Source organism: Ambystoma mexicanum, chromosome 5q, assembly GCF_040938575.1.
Source record: "Ambystoma mexicanum isolate Mex_15411 chromosome 5q, UKY_AmexF1_1, whole genome shotgun sequence".
In the NCBI taxonomy this organism is placed as follows: domain Eukaryota; kingdom Metazoa; phylum Chordata; class Amphibia; order Caudata; family Ambystomatidae; genus Ambystoma; species Ambystoma mexicanum.
In genome coordinates this window covers 93974698-93994340 of record NC_090933.1, presented here as the reverse complement: position 1 = coordinate 93994340, position 19643 = coordinate 93974698, and the positions used below count along the sequence as shown (strand labels likewise).

The following is a 19643-nucleotide window of genomic DNA, read 5'->3' as shown; positions in this document are numbered from 1 at the left end:
TTACCTGTATACTGGGGAAGAGGTGTATAGCCATGGCTTCGAAATCGATTAGAGGTCCATAGTATGAAGTATGGCAAAAAGAAATGCAACGCTGGAGTGCAGCTGACACATCGGCATGGGGACATGCTATAAATTTGCATGGTAGCGAGGTGGGACTCTTTTTTTGAAGCCTGGAAGGCATTGGTTAATACTGCTCTTTATCCTTCCGATGACAACCCTCCATGAACTACCTTAACGAGGTTGGATTTTACATCAGCCCTTTCTGTAAAGCTTGTCAACTGTGAAGCATACTATACGCTCCCCCTTCCCATGCAGACTGCAACTGTTGTATATTAATCCGTTACTATATTTAGAACTGATACTGATTGAGCACAGCAGAAATTTGTACTATACTAACGAAAGTGGTTGGTGTTTGGTTGGATTGCTTTCTTCCTTTTTCTTTTACCCTCCCAATATTGGTTATCCCCTCCCCTGGTTTGTTGTCCTTCTGTTCAAGCTTATTGGCCTGTCATACTACAAAGCATGTACCTGCTACTGAACATGCAAATGTCATTTAATTCTTGTATTTGAGAAATGCAAATAAAAAATAAAAATGTCTGCTGAAGTCAAGGAGCGTAGTTGACCAAGTTCTGCACAAATCAAGAGGACATTTGAGCGGTTTAAACAAACCGGGAATGAGTCCCCCAAAAGACTGGCTAGTTTGAGAACATTACAACCTAGGTAGGCCACCCTCGTCAATCCAGGGCCAAAGATAGGTCAGGAATTTGTCTCATTCTTACATTGGGGAATCTTTAGTGGGCCAGAGTGGGGTGCCGCGGGTGCATCAATCCTTACAGATGCCTGCACATTATAAGGTTTCTCAGACCCCCGTTGCCGTACTTTAGATCTCATTTTATATTTCATTCCCTTACACCAAGGGAGCTGTAAATGAACATCTTGAGAAAGGAGGTTACCAATCGGATTTTCTCCGCTTCCATCTGGAGGGATGTAACTGTCACGGTCCATACCCCCAAACATCAGGTACAGACCACCCTGCCCAAGGCGTTGGGTCCAATGGGGGCCTTGAAGGCCCCAAGGAATCTTGCAGGGGCTTCCTGGACTCGGGTGAAGGGATTATTTGCCGTGGGACTATTTGCTTGGGTGTGGTTGCTGGAACTACTTTACCTGAGAACTACTTTCAGAAGACTATATAAGCCACACCCTTCATACAGAACACGCTTCGCGTTTATTCTGCACTCCTGCAGCGTAACGCTCACCGTGTCTGCAGCTCCAGGCCAGCCATCAGCCACGCCCATTCAGTTGTCTCGAGTTACCTGCAAAGAAGAGTGAGAAAGAAGAGCAGAACATGATACTTACCAGTCTCTTCATCACGGCCGCTCGGGAGTCCACACTTCTTCAGAACTGAAAAGGAAAGAACATCAGATTAGCCTTGCAGACCACATGCTCTTCATCGCAGTTCAGCGCCACACTAATACTTACCAGCGAACCATCGGAACGTCATCACTCGATCTCCGCTTCATCTTCCGATCGCCGCTCCGGGACTGCCGCATCTGTAAACAGAAAGAAGACATCAGGTTAGCAGAGCAGCGGGAAGGCCTCCTTCTGACTTATAATCCTGCACGAGGCAGCTCTCACCTGAAGGCAGCAATCCTCACGGGCTCACAATTCTTCATCACGCAGCCTTTGTTCAGGAGACTCTGGACCTGCAGAATATAAAAGCAGCAGGTTAGTTGTGCAGAAAAACAGTATCGGGTGGAAAGACTTTTGCATAGCACTGGCACAAATCTTACCTTGGGAAGCCAGCTACCAAGAACCTCGCTCCATCGTATGCACGAAGAGGGAATCTGTAAAGAAAGGTACAGAGTGAACTTTTGCAACTTGAACTCTTAGCTATCCATATCTTTGGAATAAGACTTGACTTACCATAGAGTCACAGTTGTCTGGAACTTACAATAGGATCAGTGAAGTAACTAGATCCTAGAACTATGACGCACCCCTGCGAACAGTGGCAGGACGGCGAGCCCGCTATTCGTAACTCAAAGGTGAGATATAGCGGGGGGTGCAGGAGGACGCCACGGGAGGCGCCCTCATCCACATGGTTGGGTAACCTGTGATCTACCTTTCTAGGCAAGCCTGCTTTCGTATCGCAGGGGAGTACAAGACACCACTCACCACCAGATCATCCAGCTCCGTTCGGCGCCCCTGTGGAGATCAGGTGAGCGTAACAGTAACATTATCCAAGAAGCTTCCCCAGCTTAGAATTAGCCCCCTATAATCCAAATTCAACTGGATGGACCATAGAGCTGCAATACACTGGGTTAAACTGATCAACCATCGGCTTGAGGTTTGTGCAGGACATATTGTAGATCCCTGGAGGGGCAACTCCAAGCCACTTGTCTCGAGCCACATATGACCCCAACTGTTGCCCCATCTTCAATATCCCCAGCAATGAGGGGGTTATAGTGTCAATAAATTGAGTGACATTACTCTTTGGAAATCCACTCCCCTCTCTCTGTACACCCACTGACATTGCACCTTGAGGACAGGAGTATTTGCCAATGCCAAGGATTGAGAAGATGGAGGGCAGGTCCTAAGAGAATAATCCTCTACATGGGGTAACCCTTGCAGTTGACGGTTAAATATTAGAGGCCAGGCATTCCGTTCAGTCCTTGGTCTATTTTCACTGGACCCTGAGAGCTAATTGCTGGACCTGACCCTACCACCTTCTCCGTAGTAAAGCACTCTATATGACCTTTCAGAGGCAGAAAATACGTGTGGATCCCCATAGCATTTATATCCACACTAGTAGAAAGAATGACATCTCCTTCAATTTGATTGTGGCGCCAAGAGAGCTGGGTGCAAATCCGCCGCCTTTGCCTAATGAATCTGTGCGGATGAGCCTTCCTCCAACAGGGGTGAGCGGGAGGTCAGCACCTGCATTAAGTTCCTTCTGGATACTCCTACTTTTTTTACAGACTCTGGGACAGTAACGTTTCGCATACATTTCCTTGAGGAGACATTTTTCTTATAAGTGCATTTCTGCTTTTTACATTGCTTCAATCTTCCATTCTCGACCACGGCTAAATCCACATATGGTTTCTGTTCTGCGACCCTTGTACTTCCCAACTTTCCGGCATCACCACTCTTACTGAGTTCATTGTTGTTAGGCTTGGAGGCTAGTGTGGGAACTTCCAGAGTAGACACCTCAACAACAATCACTTCATTTTTATTGTCTCCAGATATAGGAATATTCAGTGGTCTCTCCAAAATCGAGACTTGGCCAAAGGACACAATGTGTCCCAGGCAGGCTTCGAGATGTTCAAGCTTTACTCCAAAGGAGTACAACATTGTGGTATGACATTTCACTTCCTCCCAGATGTTATCGTAGAGACGCACAAAAGAACTCGGCACTATATTGAGAGCAGGCCGACTAGGCGAGGTTAACTTAACCATATCATCTGCCTCTCTCCATGTATGGTGGATAGGGCCATCATCTGTGTGCTCTGTAAATTCCGACGGGATGGGGGATGCTATAGCCCCAATCTCCTGAGCCATAAAGTCAGTCAAGTATGTTGGAGAACCTGGACATGAAGCATCACAGGTCTGTTGTATTGCACTTCTCTGATCTTCAGTAGTGTTCACTCCAATAACCTCATCAGCGTGTTCAGTGATACTCATACCAGTTAGCAATTTCATCAGAGTACATTCTAGAATAGCCGTACATCTAGTGGGATTCATAGTCCGTATTTCAGTACTGGAACCCAATGATATAGGTCAGTGATTTTCTGCCCTGCTATAGGTGGCATTAGAGGGCGCACGGTGCCCAGTCAAAGTTTCCAAACATTAGTTTGGAATGTCAAAAGTTCCGACACAAAAGTGTCGAGAAAAATGTTTTGTGAATTTATTTATTTAATATTAAAGGGTTTATTTTAATTTAGTATAGGTAAATAAGGGTTTAAAAAATGATAAAAACAGGGTCTTGGGGGGGGGGGGGGGGGAACCCCCCAAAAAAAAAAAAGAAATTTGAAACTTTTTTTTTTTACACTTTTGTGTCGCAACTTTTGGCATTCGAAACTTTGGCTGTCGAAACAGTCACTAGGAACCAGGGCGTACTATACTGCTTAATTTGCTTTTGGAGATGTTTTTCTCCTACTTCCCCATATTAGTACATCGATGTTCGTGAGCCATAGCGGTCTTGTTTTCCATATTTTCATCTGATAAGGGGTCCTTCATCGGGGTAGCCTGAGTCCCCTGTGCAGGTAAGAGATTGAGGTTGACCTGGAGATCATTCAACATATCCACAGACTGAGATAACCTGCAGGACACAGGAGAGATAATTGAAGAAGGACCAGCTTTTGAGGGGTAGGCTGAAGCATGTTCTCAGTATTGGACTGGTTCCTCAGGCCAGTCTGAAAAGCCTTTATCTTTATTGCAATGTTTGTTTCTTGTACCATCGCGGCCTGAAAGTGCCGTATAAACAACCCTGTAGTCACCATAGATGGTATTTAAATGAGACAGGCAGGAAGTGAAGGTTAGATTGCCTTGGACACCGCCTTCAACCACAATAGAGCGGTCTTGCAGAAAGTCAAACGGGCTTGAGGCTGGAGGCAATTAGAAAAAGCGCTTATAGTAGCAAATGAATGTGAACAAAACTTTGGCAGGTACAGAATTGTCTGAAGATTGTCTAAGCACAGCCGGCTCACTCAGGATGGATGAAAGAAGGTACCTGCCCACATGTAGTCCTGAGCTTGTTCGCCTTCTATCCGGTCCTGGGCCTGCTCCACAAAATCAGCTGTCCAAATCACAACCTGGTGAGCACTTAAAATAGTTTGTATGACACCGGCAGCCACTCACTGGTGGTGTGTTTACCGAGGCAGAAGCGGGTTGCTTTCACATTTTGCAGTAACTTTTCGTATCTGGTTGAGAAGCTCTGATGCCTGCTGACAACTGCCAGCTATGCCTGCTGCTACGCTGAAGCTTTAGGGAGACGTCCCTTTAGCTTCTCCTCACAGCACAATGACTCTGCCTTTCACCTTGTTTCCAGCACCAGCACAGAAAGCACAATCACTGCTGACAATTGCCAGCTACGCATGCCGCCTTCCCTGGTTTATTTCATGAGTTCTCTCAGAGGCAGACTAGGGACCCTAGTGGTCTAGGTGCCAGCTGTAGGCAGGTTGAGATAGGGCTCAATTGCAGGAAAGTCCATAGGAGATTTTCTTCAACAAGTAAGTATTCACTTTCAGAGTTAGTTAAAGTGTTCAGGAACTTCACAGAAGGCTCCTATATGTGTTCCAGCATAAGGCCTGGGCACGTGGCATGGGCAAACTACCAACCACTCGAATCACCCACTCAGCCTCGCAGGATGCACACCAGACTTAAGATAAGCATTACCCAAGCCCACACAGTACATTAGGAGATAAGACGAGCTTCGGAGTCGATGCTTTCAGGATGCGCAGCACAGGACCCGGTCCCTGGATTCTTGGCCTGGAGATGAAAGAACTGGACACTGGATGGGAACTTGCAGCAGCAGTCATCAGAGGAGGCTTCCAGCTAAGGTTTCTTCACGGATTCTTGTGGCTCTGTGAATTTGGTGCCTTTTTACAGCAGTCAGATGAAGAACGAATATTGCCGGTTAGATTTTCTTTACTTTCTCGGTCCTACACTCCGGTGAGGGGACTTCAGGGATTCTAATAGTGTCTCTCATGAGCCAGGAGGAGGCCACCACAGTTTTGGACAGATTCGGACTTTGGAAGACCATGCACCACACAATGGTGGTCCCAGGTTATTGGGGTATTCCAGCCCAGCAAGGTCGCAGCTTGTTGTGGAATAGCTCAAAATGCAGGTCTTCTTGAGAATAGAGGATCCCACCAGCCTCTGGGTAGGAGTCGTGTTCGGGACCCCCAGGTCGATTGGAAGAAGGGTTACAGCAGACTGGTTACACAGCAGGCTCTCCGGTCACTGGAAATCACTACAGCTGTCCTTTCTTCTTCTTCCCCTTCGGTTTCAGCTTGAGTGGTTGACTCGTTAGCAGCTTCCGGGTTCGGAGTATTTATCAGGAACTACAGCACAACTTCTGCAATCTCTCCCTCCAGTTTACAGAAAGGGGCAGTCTTAGCTGTCCAATCAGGACAACCAGACTCCCACTGGGAGTTGGTTCCTTTCAGGCAAGGTGAAAGACAAATGGCTACAGAGTTTTGGACTCCTCCCTCACTTCCTGCCTTCTCAGATACTCTGGAGCCTGGGCGGGGAATACAAAGGATTCCCGCCGAAGACAGAACTTTCACTGAGGTCGTTCCCACCTAGAATGGCAGTGGAAGTCCTGAGAAGCAACAAGCACATGAGAAATGGCAAAAAAAGGAGCCCACCATTTTAGCAAAATGGTGGCACTTCTATACATTACAGAGGCTGATTGATTTAACAACCTACGAGTAATGATGGCTAAAAGTCATAAAAGTAGCTTCACTGCCACCAGCCATTCAAGTGAACTTGCAATTGTACCAAAAATGTTACAGGTAAGAAAGGGGATATATTGTATCCTCCCAAAACTCCACTTAAGATGGGGTGTGCTAGCTCACTATATAAAATGTAAAGAGTGATTCAAATCCCTTTTTACCCCTTGGGAACAGTAGTTCACCGAAGTACATTAAAGAGAAATTAACAAAGGGGCAACCCAGCCTAAGCCCAAAAGGTACAGGAAACTATACTCCAGCCATACACTACAGAGAGACATAAAAAGGTCACTCATAAAAAGAGTAGAAGACTAGGTGAGAGGGGGAAAAGATTCCCACTCGCCTAGGGACAAGGAGAAATAATCCCCAAGTCCAGTTATAAAGTTCTGGGGTTGACACAGGTCTGGAAGATTTATCACAAATATCAAAATCTTACCTAACAATCCTGACTTTCGCACCATTTGTTTAACCTCTATAATAGCAAGCCTCTCCATGACCTGCTGAGTCAGTCCATTATTATGCAAATGACACACAAATACTGTTAAGATTGATTGGTAAGTGTGGAGATTGACCTTGTGTGCATTCGTTCTCCATTTGGTACCATTGAAACATGCATGAGGAGCAATTGATGAAGTCTGACTCAGTCGTAGACAGAGTTCTTGGTAAATACCATTTGTAAGCACAGTTTAAGATCTAAATCTTTCGGATCAGACAGCAGGGCACATGCAGTCGCTTGGCTTATTTCTTGATTGCTCTCTCAATGGTTGCACAGACCATTGGATTTTTTAGTTCTTCAAACTATCATCTTATGTTGCTCAGGCCGTTTTTATCCGAAGCCTGCTGTGCCATCATAGCTTACACTATTATTGGAACAAAAGTTGACTATTGTAATTTTCTCTTCCTTGGAGCAAACAAGAGTGGCATCTCACAACTCCAGGTTCTTCCAAAAACTGCTGTGGGAATTATAACAAGCAAACCATGGTATGCTCACATAGTCCCTATCCTACGGAAGCTACATTGGGTGGTAGTTACAGTTTGTATTACCTTTAAAGCCCTTAAATTGACCCACAAAGCACTCTATGGTCCTGACCCAGAGAATCTGCATAATGAAGTGCAGTGGCATGAACCCAAGTCATTACTAAGGTGTAGAAATATATGTCTGACACATATCACTCCAGAACAGTTTTGGGTCACTGATTTCAAGTGCATGTTCCAAAGCTAAGGAACACACTTCCGGGCGAAGTTATTTGGCTCAATCACTTAATAAACTTCTGCAAACATTTAAAAACATTCTTACTTTAAGTTTATCACATTATTTCCTGCCTGCATCCATTATCTCTGTAACACTGCACTTTGATACCCTCTGGGTTGTTTTGCACTGTGTAAGTACAGAATGTGAGAAACCTGAAGGTGTCTCACCTGCTAGTACCTGGGGATCTGTCATCCAGGTGGCCAGGACACGGCCATCGTTTTTGGATCCAGTTCCTGGGGGTGGACCAGTGCGGGAGGATCACCTAGATGGGGGTCTTTGGGGATTGGAAGTGAGACACCGGACAGCGAGACGTTGTATCCCCGTCCCTGCCCATCCTACCAGGTAGGATACGTAGGGACTCAACCACCCCCCCTTTTCCGACACTTTCTCCCGGACTACTCACTGTGAGGGAAAACCGACTAACACCTGAGCTGTATACCTGACATGTCCCACTACAATGGTCAGGCAATTACTGATCATTACACACACATGACTTCATCACACTTCCCCACACAGATAAAAGGTGGAGCATGAAAGCACACTCTGAGCAAGGCAAAGCACATGAGGAAGCAGCAGTTCCTAGATGGCAGTTTAATACAAGGCAGAAGACGGCAAGACCGAAGAGGATTGCAAGGAGGGAAGTACCCTTGACCTTTTCACCAAAAGACTGCATCTTTCATGAGCCTTCTAGAATAGGAAACTTAAGACCAAGAATTAATGCTGAAGAATCCTGCATTGTGTGTCGGAGGCACCCGAGGCTCTCCCGCATCGATAGTCAAGCTATGGAGAGGCGTTTGCCGCCAAGGTACTGTCCTTGGCTCCTACAACAAAGCAGCACCAGTGAAGTCGGCACAACCGGTGAGTTGGGGAGACTGATACCAGACCGGTCTGTGTGGAAACCATTGTTGCAAGCTGCAACATTATATAAAGAAGAATAATAAGACAGCAGATGAGTGAATGAACTTTGAAGCCACGAATCAGCCATAACTAGGAGATTGTCTATGTGACTAAAATGTCACAGGAGCAGAGAGAAAGGTGATACTAGATACTCTTTGGCACTCCACATAAGGTGGTGTGTGCCAATCACTGACTATAAAGTTTTAGGAGAGATACTAAGTATCTCTCTATCTTTAAGAACTGTAGTTACTCTAGGATAAAGAAAAATAATCTCAAGGCACTGCCCTTAAGGAGCTGTGTGCTGCAATGGGAAATACAGATTCCTTTTACAGTTATTAGCCTTCATTGCAAATGTTCCTTTGAAGACAATCTGTAGAGAAGCTACATGGAGCTCAGTTCACTTGTTCACTCAACATTACTGGGTGGATACTCAAACAAGTGATTCTTAGGTGGGACAGTCGGTGTTAAGACAACTGTTTGCCTCTGTTCCTTCTAACAACCCACCTCCTTCTCCTGGTACTACTCGCTAGCCTATGCAAAGCATGTGATTCTAAGCAGATCCACAAGCCTCATAAGACAAATATGTCATACCTCTAATAGTCTGACTGATGCTGGTATCTGCTTAGATTCACATGCGCCCACCCTTCCTCCTTCGTTGGGAGTAGAAGGTACAGTAGAATGTGTTTATAAACAACTTACATCTGCTTCACTTTCCTGTACTTTAATACACACTTCATGTGTCCTTGTGTCAGAAAGAAAACAATCTGAGGACCTCGACACGTTAAGGACCATGGGTACACTGTACGGCACAGTAGGGATAGTATTTCAGATACACCCCGTCTACGTCCCTTTTTGATTTAAAAAACAATGCATACTCCGCACCAACCAGTAAATGTTGGCCTATGCAAAGCATGTGAATCCATGCAGAAACAAGCATCAGAAAGATGATTACAGGTATGCAACATTTTTCATATATATGGGGCTGATGGACTAAGCTGAAATAATTGCATGAGCTCAGAATTATAGGCAAGTAAACTTGCACCTTACTTGAGCTACTTATTTAGTTTAGTAAATCAGCCCCGTATCACTTTGGTTATTCGCACAAGCACTAAAATAACCAAAATTCTCTTACTAGATAGGATTTTCCACCTCTTTACATCCCCCAAAAAATTCCCTAATTTAGTACATCAACAATCTTCCTTTATGGGCACTGGTTCCTATGAGGCACACAATTAACACTCGTAATAAAAGAAAATGTAAATGGCAACCTTGCACTTTCTGCAAATATATCCTCACCATGATCCCCTTGTTAGGATGTACTTTGAATTAATTGTCCTCTGTACTTGTGGATGAACAGCACACATGGTACCATACAGGTCAGTCCGTTGTAGTAACACCGGACCCAGTGGATCCAAATTGTACCTCTGGATATCTTTGTCTCACAATTTATACCGTTAATGCTTTCTAATCCCGTCTTATGCTTGTGGAAATGTTCACATAAACTAGAAGTTGCACAAAGTGTAGGTGAAAAGCATGGTTACTGCAAACTTTATCGTAATGAAGTAAAAATGCTAAATGCGTTATTGCTCAAACTTGTGCCAACCGATCTTTAGGACATGAGGGAAATATTTTTGTGAGGTGACCATTCTTTTTTCTTATTTCAGGCCTTACGTGTCATGGCAAAGATAATGCGGGAATGTTGGTATGCCAATGGAGCTGCTCGGCTGACTGCTTTGCGCATTAAGAAAACGTTATCACAGCTCAGTCAGCAGGAAGGCATAAAGATGTAATTCTCCTTTTCAGAACACTCAAACTTCAAGATGTTAAATGCAAATGGATTTTATCATTCAGAAGATTCATTGTTCTACCTCTGCGAGCAAACAGAAGATTTTGCTTCATTTTGAGACGTCATAGGAACAGGAGATGCTATTTCCAGACTTGTCTGCCAATTCATAAACAATGAAATTTGATTCTATGCACTGTGACCACCACCTTCCTAGATATTTTGTAAAAATCTAAATAGTCTTATTTTGTATTAACTGAAACATGTTTAAAACAGGTATTTGCTGGTCTTAAGTATTCTGAAAAATGTGGCCAGTATATATTTTTACAATATAAGAGCTGGTTCGCTGTATTATAGAGAACACATTTTAATATCAAGAAGTGTGTGTTTGTTCACATCATCGGTACATTCTAGCTATTCTGAGGCATTTTATATTTGATTGAGCTTTTCACTATAACGTAACATACTTCTGCGGCCATTGGCACTGTGTTCTCACACTCATCATGGTTAAAAACGTGAACTGTTGCAGCCTTTGAAAACATAATTTATGCAGTTTTATTGTGTATTTACTATTATTTGATTTATTTTGAACATTATATCCCTTCAAAATAGATTATGCCTAGCCAGTTAGTGACATTTACTTTTTTAATGTTTTTTATGGCAATTATTACAACTAAGTATAAAATTATATATATTGTTACAAGGCATTTGAAAAGTACAAAAGGTCAAGTAGATAATTTGCATGGTTAACAACATTTCAAACTTTATTGTGAATGAAAATCATGTGCCTTACGATAAATGTTGTACATTCCTAAATTCCCTTTGTCAATTGACATGTTATGTCTGATTAAAGGGATTAGTGCCAAAAAGTATTGTGCTTAAAATATCATATCTTGTACATTCTATATGACACAAACCCTACAAAAAATTGACAGTATAATAACGACAATGTATCACAGAGTTCAGAGTAGAAACCTTTCATACTCTGTTGGTACCTGCAGGCAAGTCATGGCCTTGTGTATTGTGCACTTTTTTGTGTTTATCAGGATAAAACTATACCTTTTTGATTACACCCTTTGGCTGCTGTATGTCTGTACACCAGATTGTCATGCTATATCCCTTGGGGACAATGATCCCTTCAGCTGATACCTGTTGTGTTCTAGGTTCGCATTGAGATGCTATATTCAGTCCCTTTCAGTGACTCAAGCTAAAAGGCAAATGGTTAATTTTACAATGTGTAGTCCAAAAACGCATGGGGGGGAAGTTTGTGTGAGGGGTCAAAAATGAGTCTGGCACAAAGTTGTAGTATTCTTATTTTCAGACATTTTATTTACCAGAAATGGGTTGGAAAACGTCCCTCTAGCCCTATCCTTAAGAAGGAGGTGGTCCCCTACCTAAGAAACTATAACTAAGAATCAGTTGGTGTCAAGTAGTTGGCAACTTAGAAACTGTCCTTATATCCAAATTTTCTAAACTGACCCTCACACTAGAAACAACCAAGGGTGTGAGGAAATGTCTTTGACTTATGTTTAGTGAAATGTGTTCATAATCAAAACATAAAGATACATCCAAAAAGTGTTTCCCCAAGGAGAAATCTTTGGAGCCAGAGGATGGCTCCATCCCCCTGGATTTTTAGGTAGGATGGCGAGAGTGCCTCTTTTAAACAACAGTTTCTTTGTATCACAAGAGTGTCTCTTTGTCCAACAATTCCTTGAGACTTCTTCTACACTGGATTTAGAAAGTTCTTGTTAACACAATATTGTCCATAACATCTAACAATCCCTTTGTATCAAAAGTGTTTCTCTTGAACAACAATTTCTTTATATTTGATTCAAAAGGTTTCTTATTCAGTAAACCGGAAGGTTTGGCTGGTGTATTTTTCCACCAGAAATTTTCTTATGGGCTTTTACACTTTCTGGTGTACTCCCAGGTGAGGTATTTTCCCTAAAATGTCAGTCTTCATACAACTTCAAGTGCTGGGTATATTTACATATCTAAACTTTTATCATGTACTTTTCAGGTTCCCTGGTATCCTTCCTTGCCAGGTAGTTTGTATCACTGTTAAACGTTTCTTTACAACTCTGGTGGATTGCCTGGTATACTCCTCTGCCAAGTATCTTCCCTGAATGTTGGGGTTCTTTATCTGGTTTAAAATTCCTGGTGTATTTGACTGCCAGGACTTCTCTTTATGTCCTTCTTGGAACCCTCTGGTATACTCCGCTGCCAGGTATCTTTCCCCAAATGTCAGCTGCCTGGTGCCTTCTCTTTACCATGACTTCTTTATTGGTTTTGCTTGTTAATTCAATATATCACATCACCATCTACTTTGTTCTGTCCAATGTATTTACTTAGGGTAACACTTGTTTCAGCTCTCCCCCACATTGACATCTCATACATACGTATTTGTACAGGCTTCGTTGCTGCACTTTTTCTTGTCGGCATTCAAATCTTCTTTTTAAACATTCATTTAATATTAGGTTTTGTCTGTTTAAATTGCCTTTGAGTATTGTCCCAAATATCAATCTCACATAATTCATTCACTGGCTTCACCTGTGTGTCGGTACACCCTGGTGTCCCCAATGGCTCTAGGTCGAATCACTGATAGTTCCTGGCGTCACTGCATGCCACTTCGGTGAAGCTTCCTCACTGAATTGGCTTCTTACACAATGCGGATGTCTCCCCAGTGTTTTTTGCAGCTCTGCATTCACTTGCCGGCTTCCTTCTGTTGCCTGGACTAGAGAACGCGGTTTCCCAAAGCAACCGTGCCTCCAGTCGCTCCACTGTGCCTTCCGGTGCTCCCATGGTCATTCAGTTATGCCTGCTGTGCCTCTCCTTGCTTCACGCCACGCCAGTGTATGAGACTCACATTTGCGAGCCGCTGCTTGGATGCGCCCGTCTTCTCTTATACAGTTCTTTCCCATACTGCTTTGCTGAATTCTGTGGTTGCCATTTTTAAATGTCCTGGGCACTTTAGTTTGAATGAAACAACTAGTCAGTGCATTAGTCTTTGAACTTTTCCTAGTTTGTATCAACTCTTCCCACCTCTTCTTCGTCTTAGTACTTGAGGCTTTATGGAGCTGAAGTCTATAGATGCAATTGGATTTCCAAACTGATGTTGTTTAAAAACATCACATAAAGAAATGTCAGAAACTAAAGATTGTTTGTGTGTTGTGAATGTTGGAGGTTCTAAAGACTGTACTGGGCCTCTTTACCTCAGCCTACCAAATAACTAAGAGTGAAAATGGAGGTCAAATACAACCATAGACTCCTAATGAATCATTACTCTCCATTACATTTACTTTAATTAAGTCTCACTTCTGTCAGAAATCCTGCAACTCCATACTTTGATACCCTCCCACCGGAGTCACCTTGCCAGTGTAGAGTATTGCTGTCTGGGTTTCAGTTTTGCCAACATACCCACAAGTTTCTTGGAGGGAATCTGAAATAATGTATTTGCTTGTTAATAAATGATAAACACGCTGGATCCTAAAAAGGTTTACTACCTGATGTATATCTCTCATCAGGTCTTTCTGTAACATTCACATTCCTCTTAGATACAACATAATTGCATTTCTTCAAAACCTTTGTTGACTTCAGGTACACTTGTTCCAACTTCCTCCATACTGACATCCCATATATGAGGGTTTGTTCAAGTTCTGTCTGTCAACATTTCTTTCAATATCTCTTGACTCTTGGCAATGCTTGTTACAGATTTTCCCTAATTGACGTCTCATATTAGGAGAATTGTGCCACTTTCGCTCTGGTTTTGTTTCTGTAATGTTTGGATTATGGCAACGCTGGTTCCAGGTTTCCGCTAACTGACATCTCATATTATGGCAGGTTTTCTAAACCTGCCATTGCGCCTAAAACCCCTGGCCCCTAACTCCTGCCAGGAAGGCTGTGGCAGCCTCAGTAGACAGAGATATGGTCAGCGCTAGGACTCCACTCCACTTACTAATGGTGGCATGGTAATCCAGGGTTAACTCCAGGAGGAGTTCAACCCGGAGCTCCAAGGATTATCTTCTATATTTAGATACGAGCGGCAAGACATGCTCATCTTTCAATCGATTCACTGAGGAGAGTGGAGCAGACGGCTGCTACAATTTCATGTCAGTTGCAGACCCGGATGGCTAGGTGCTATTTCTTCGTGAGGAGCTTTCACCCGACTATGGCGGCGACATGAAGCAGAGGCTGTTGTCATTTCATAGGCATTTAGCTGCTATAATCAGGAATGTTACGAGCAAGCCTGCCGGTTGTGTGGGGTCAGTAATGCGAGACGGACAACTACTTGTGTTTTTATCCAAATTAAACATTTTATTAAAAGTAAAGAGTGCAAATTAAATCTCACTAAACCCACCATATTGGGGAGTTTCCTACCTATTCTAAGGTCTAATTGATTAATTTATAGCATTTACAAAACTGGCCCTCACACTAAACAACAAAACATTAATGATAAAACATAAACAACAGAAATAAAGGCATAACCAACAACCAATGATTTTAATGACTTTCACCTGTCCTGGGTAGATCCTTTTCCCAGGATTACTTAGTCACCTCCTCCCAAATGTTCAAAAGGAAAGTAACGTTCCAAAGGAAGTGCCCCAAACAAAATTCCACTGGCACAGTTCTTCAGCCTTCCATTGAAAGGTTCCCCTTCCAAGTTAAGCCAAGAAAACGGCACCAATGGTAATCCTGGAAACCCTTCTTCCAGGATAGGTTTGCCACAGTTTGTTAAACAAGGAAACAACTTCTACTTCAACAATTTCTTTGGTATTCTTGACCTCTGCAGTGTCTTTGGTATACTTGTCAGGATGTTTCTTCTCAGGGTGTTGCTTTCCTCGTCACAACCTCCTCCTTCTACTACTGTTACTGGAGAGCAGGCTCCTTTGCCTCACAGTATACTACTAACTTCAATCAACTTTGGGATAAGATGTACTGTCTACTCCAACTTGATACTTAAGAAATATAAGGTGCTGAAAGACAATACTCTCGACCTCCACAGGTAGGCAAGGCACTCTTCTTTCCTGAGCTATGAGAAAAGGGCAGCCTGTTTGCCTCTAATGTCTGCCTTTTTACCACCAATGTAACCTGCTTCTGCTTCTGGACTGCTTTTCTGTTAGCTTCAAAAGTCTTAGCCTTACAGATTGTTGCCTTAGTTCTTTTACAAGCACCCAGCTCCCTTCCCCAGCTTCATTCACACCTTCATGGTTCCAGTAGTTAACCTTAAGCTGTATCGCCACGCTTCGAGCTTCAGATAACAATGTCGCACTTGGATCAGAGGACACTGTGCCTTTAACAACTTCAACACTCTCAAAATGCGGGTAAATAGTTCAGACCTGGCCTCTGCTCTCCTTTCCTCCTCTCCCCACCTGCTCCTGCTGGGGGAATCTTAACTTACACCTTGTCTCTCCCGAATCATCAGGACCTTTCCGCAACCTATGTGACTCTCTTTCTCTCTCCATTCTACCTTCTGGCCAGACGCACACCGCAGGCCATACTTTGGATGCTCTCATCTCCTCAGACATCCCTCTCACTACCTCACTCACCTGAACTGATCACTCTCTTCTCTCTTCACACTTGAAGCTCTCATCTCCTTTAGCACTAGCACACCCTGCACCACAGACTGCCTTCAAGGTCTTCCAACCCATGAAGAGTGTCAGTGGATGCCTTTGCCTCCATCTACTCTCCTCCTTCTACTCCTGAAGCCGACTCCCACCCTGACACAGCCCTCACTAACTTTTGCCTTTCCATCTCCAACACTCTTTACATTCTTGCCCCTGTCATGAGGGTCTGACTGAAGCCTGCCAAATAGTGCAACTCTTGGTACGACTCCGATCTGGCTGCCCTTAAATGCAAGTTGTATATAACGCGCCTAAACACTTGTGTATAGGCGCGTTATAAATGCTATATCATATCACATCATATCAAGTGCAGAGCAGCAGAATGGAAATGGGGATCCTCAGGTGCACCCTCTGGCAAGCTAGCCTTCTTCAAAGGCAATACAGACCCCTCATCAGGTCCAAAATGAGAGTCCATATTCAAGCCTGCATCTCTGTGGCATCTAACAACACAGCCAAACCTTTCAAAGTCTGCAAGGAACTGGCCAACCCTACTGCAGCGTCATCCTCTGCTGCACCCACCCAGGCCCTTTGCTCGGCCCTGGCTGCAAACTTCACCGCCAAAACACTGGACATCCTGACCTCTCTCGCCACCGCACCCACTCATGCACCAACATCTCTTGGGCCTCCCTCTCAGCCGCCCCCACAACACCCCTCTTCTCTCCTCCCTCTCCCCTGTCACACCTGAGGAGGTCTCTAGACAAGTCTGGTCTACGAAAGCCTCCTCCAAACAGTTGGCCCCCTGCCCTTCCAAAACCATCAAGGACAACATTGACACACTCACTCCAGCCTTGGCAGACCTCTGTAGCCTCTCCTTCGCCACTGATGTTTTCCCCACTTCTCTCAAGGACTCTTGTGCACCCTCTGCTCAAAAAACCTTCCGCCGACCCTTCTATTCCAGCAAACTACCACCCGGTCTCTATCACTCCCTTCCTGGGAAAACTCCTGGAGAAGTTGGCCATTTCTCAGCTTACCCTCCATACTGAATCTGTTGGTTGTCTCCATGACCATCAGTCTGGCTTTAGAGCATCCAGAGGCACGGAGACTGCTCTTCTGAACACCTGCTCTGAAATCTTGACTCTAACTCTCCCTCTGTCCTCATTCTTCTTGACCTCTCTTCTGCTTTTGACACAGCAAAAGTAAACCACAACATCCTGATCTCCCGTCTCCGTGACACCCCTGGCATCACAGAACAGGCCCTGGTGTGGCTTGCCTCCTTTCTCTCTGACCGTCCTTCCCAGATGGAACTTGGGTCTTTTCTCTCTGCTCCCACTCTCTCTACTTGTGGTGTCCCCCAGGGATCTAACCTATCCCCCTGGTTCTTCAATGTTTACATGGCCCCTCTGGCCCGCAGGATCTCTGCCTTCACCTCCAACTTTCAGTGTTATGCGGATGACACACAGCTCCTTCAGGCTACCCTCGGCCTTCTCCTCCTCGCTCTTCCCTGACTGTCAGCAATTCTGTCTTGGAGTGCTGCGAAGAATCTCTGCCTGAATGCCAGCAAGACAGAGATCGTCCTCATTGGGACCCCTGCTCCTGCTTTCCCACTTTCAATCTGGCCGGCCTCCCTTGGCCCTGCGCCCTCACCCACTAGTAAGGCAAAAAATCTAGGGACATCTTCGACTCCACTCTCTCCTTTTTCTCTCAAATCTCAGACATCTCTAAAAGTCCCAATACCAGCTGCACCTCCTCAGAGGTATTCTACCTTTTCTCACTTTCCCCAAGGGGCTTACCATCTCCAGAGCCCTGGTTCTTTCTAGAATGGACTACTGCAACAGTCTCTCTATCAATCTTCCTACTTCTACTCTCTGACCTCTACAACTCATCCAGAACAGAACCGCAAGACTTATCCTTGGCCTCAAGTCCAGGGACTGCATCTCTCCTGCACTGAAATCTCTCCACTGGCTATCGTGGCTGCAAGGATCAAGTTTAAGACCCTCTGCATAGTCCACAAGGCGTTCCGGGGCCTGCACTATCTACAACTCTCCCTAAATACTGTCCTTCTAGAGCCCTCCGCTCTTCCTCTTCCAACTCCCTGTGGGTGAGCCATTTTTCAAAACAGAGATTTGTGGGTCGATCTTTATCCTCTGCAGGTGCTTCCCTCTGGAACAACCTCCCTGCCTCTCTCCGTTTTGAGCCTGATCTCCTTAAGTTCCAGAAACGCCTCAAGACCTTCCTCTTCGCTTCCTCTTTCTCTCTCCCTTGTTAACCTTCTCTCTATTCTCACCTACTTCCCTCATCCATTCTCTCCCTAACTCTGCTCCATTTGCTGTCTGTTTGCGTGGTGCACCTTTAGAGCCACACAGATCTCAGGCTCCCACAGCAGTCCTCACACTTGCCCCTAGGCCTCTGCACTCTGCTCGGCATCAACTGCACTTCTGGAATGTGTTCCATGAGAAGGTTAACCTCTCTGCACTCATCCCAGGTTCCCTTCCCCCCCTCACTTTGACTTCCGTCTGCACACTTACATTACCTAGAATTCACTAGGCTTAGTTCGCCAGACCTAGTACGGTAGTTTCTTTTCTGTATGTTCTTTCTCCTTCTCCTCCCCCTTATCACCTCACTCTCTGTCATGCACTTGCACTATCTGAAACATTGTTGGCCTAGTACAGTAGTATAAGGATTGTATGTTCTTCTCCCTCTTCTCCCCCTTTCCCGCCTCCCTTCTTGTCATGCACTTACACTAGTAGTAATGGCATCAGGCTAGTCATTGGGCCCTATTTTAAGTTTGCCGGTCCGGAAACAATGATGCTGGTAAGCTTACTGGCACCGTTGTTTCCGGACCGGCAAACTACAGGTTTGCCTGCCAGAGCTGCTGTGCCCAACAGGTCTGATCCAGCCACGCACGGCAGTCAAAGGCGTCAATGGAACTACCAGCACCATTAACAACGGTGCTTCTGTGTCCGAATTCCCATAGAGTCCAAATTGCCGGCACCTGGCATCTCGGCCTCCGGACTTGGAATAGCCCGGTGGCACCAGGAAGTAATGTGCCAGTAATTCATTACGGTCCGGCAGCAACCCGCCGGTAGCACCGGGACGCTTACCGCCGGACCTGTAATGAGGCCCATTTTTTGCTCAATCATTCGGAATCTTCAAGGCCTAAGAATGACTCCGTATTCCCTTGTTCCCTTCCCTCCTTGAAGCGCTTTGAAGCACTTTGCTTGTTTATAAGTGCCTTACAAATAAACAATTACAATTTAACAGGGCCGGTGTTATTATAGGAAGGTTTCGCCTACTGGCTTGGACAATTCTTGTTCTTTTCTTCAGGTTAAAAACTTCTGTAGTCTTGGAATATTTGTTCTAAATGTACTTGTTCCTAATGTTACAAGGATATTTCTTCAATATAGAAACCGATTAAGGTAAATGCCCAACTGTGAAAACATATTTTCAGCTTTAAATTCTTGAAAGAAATGGTATTTCCCTTTATTATCACAGAGTTACACTATGACTAACGTTGGGAATCACAATTATTTGCATGCAACCTTGCTTTAATGGAATCTACTGTGTAACAAATGGTAAAAGTTAGGTTTTGGTTTTCGGTTTGATCCTGAAAAGCGGTCCCCTTCTTAATTGTATAAACGTGGCCAGTTTTACAGTTCAACAATGGAGAATCAACAAGTTCTGCTGTACGCGAACACTTTAAC

General features: G+C 44.5%; 1 protein-coding gene across 1 annotated transcript in view; it reads left to right on the top strand.

The window, feature by feature from the left end:
• TGFBR1 (transforming growth factor beta receptor 1) overlaps positions 1 to 11453 on the top strand; it is a 360240-nt gene extending 348787 nt beyond the window's left edge. The window contains exon 9 of the mRNA XM_069620584.1: positions 10263 to 11453. Coding sequence (XP_069476685.1) covers positions 10263 to 10388 — 126 coding nt within the window. The 3' untranslated portion in view covers positions 10389 to 11453. The remainder of the gene's footprint in view (positions 1 to 10262) is intronic.
• Positions 11454 to 19643: the final 8190 nt, after the last annotated feature.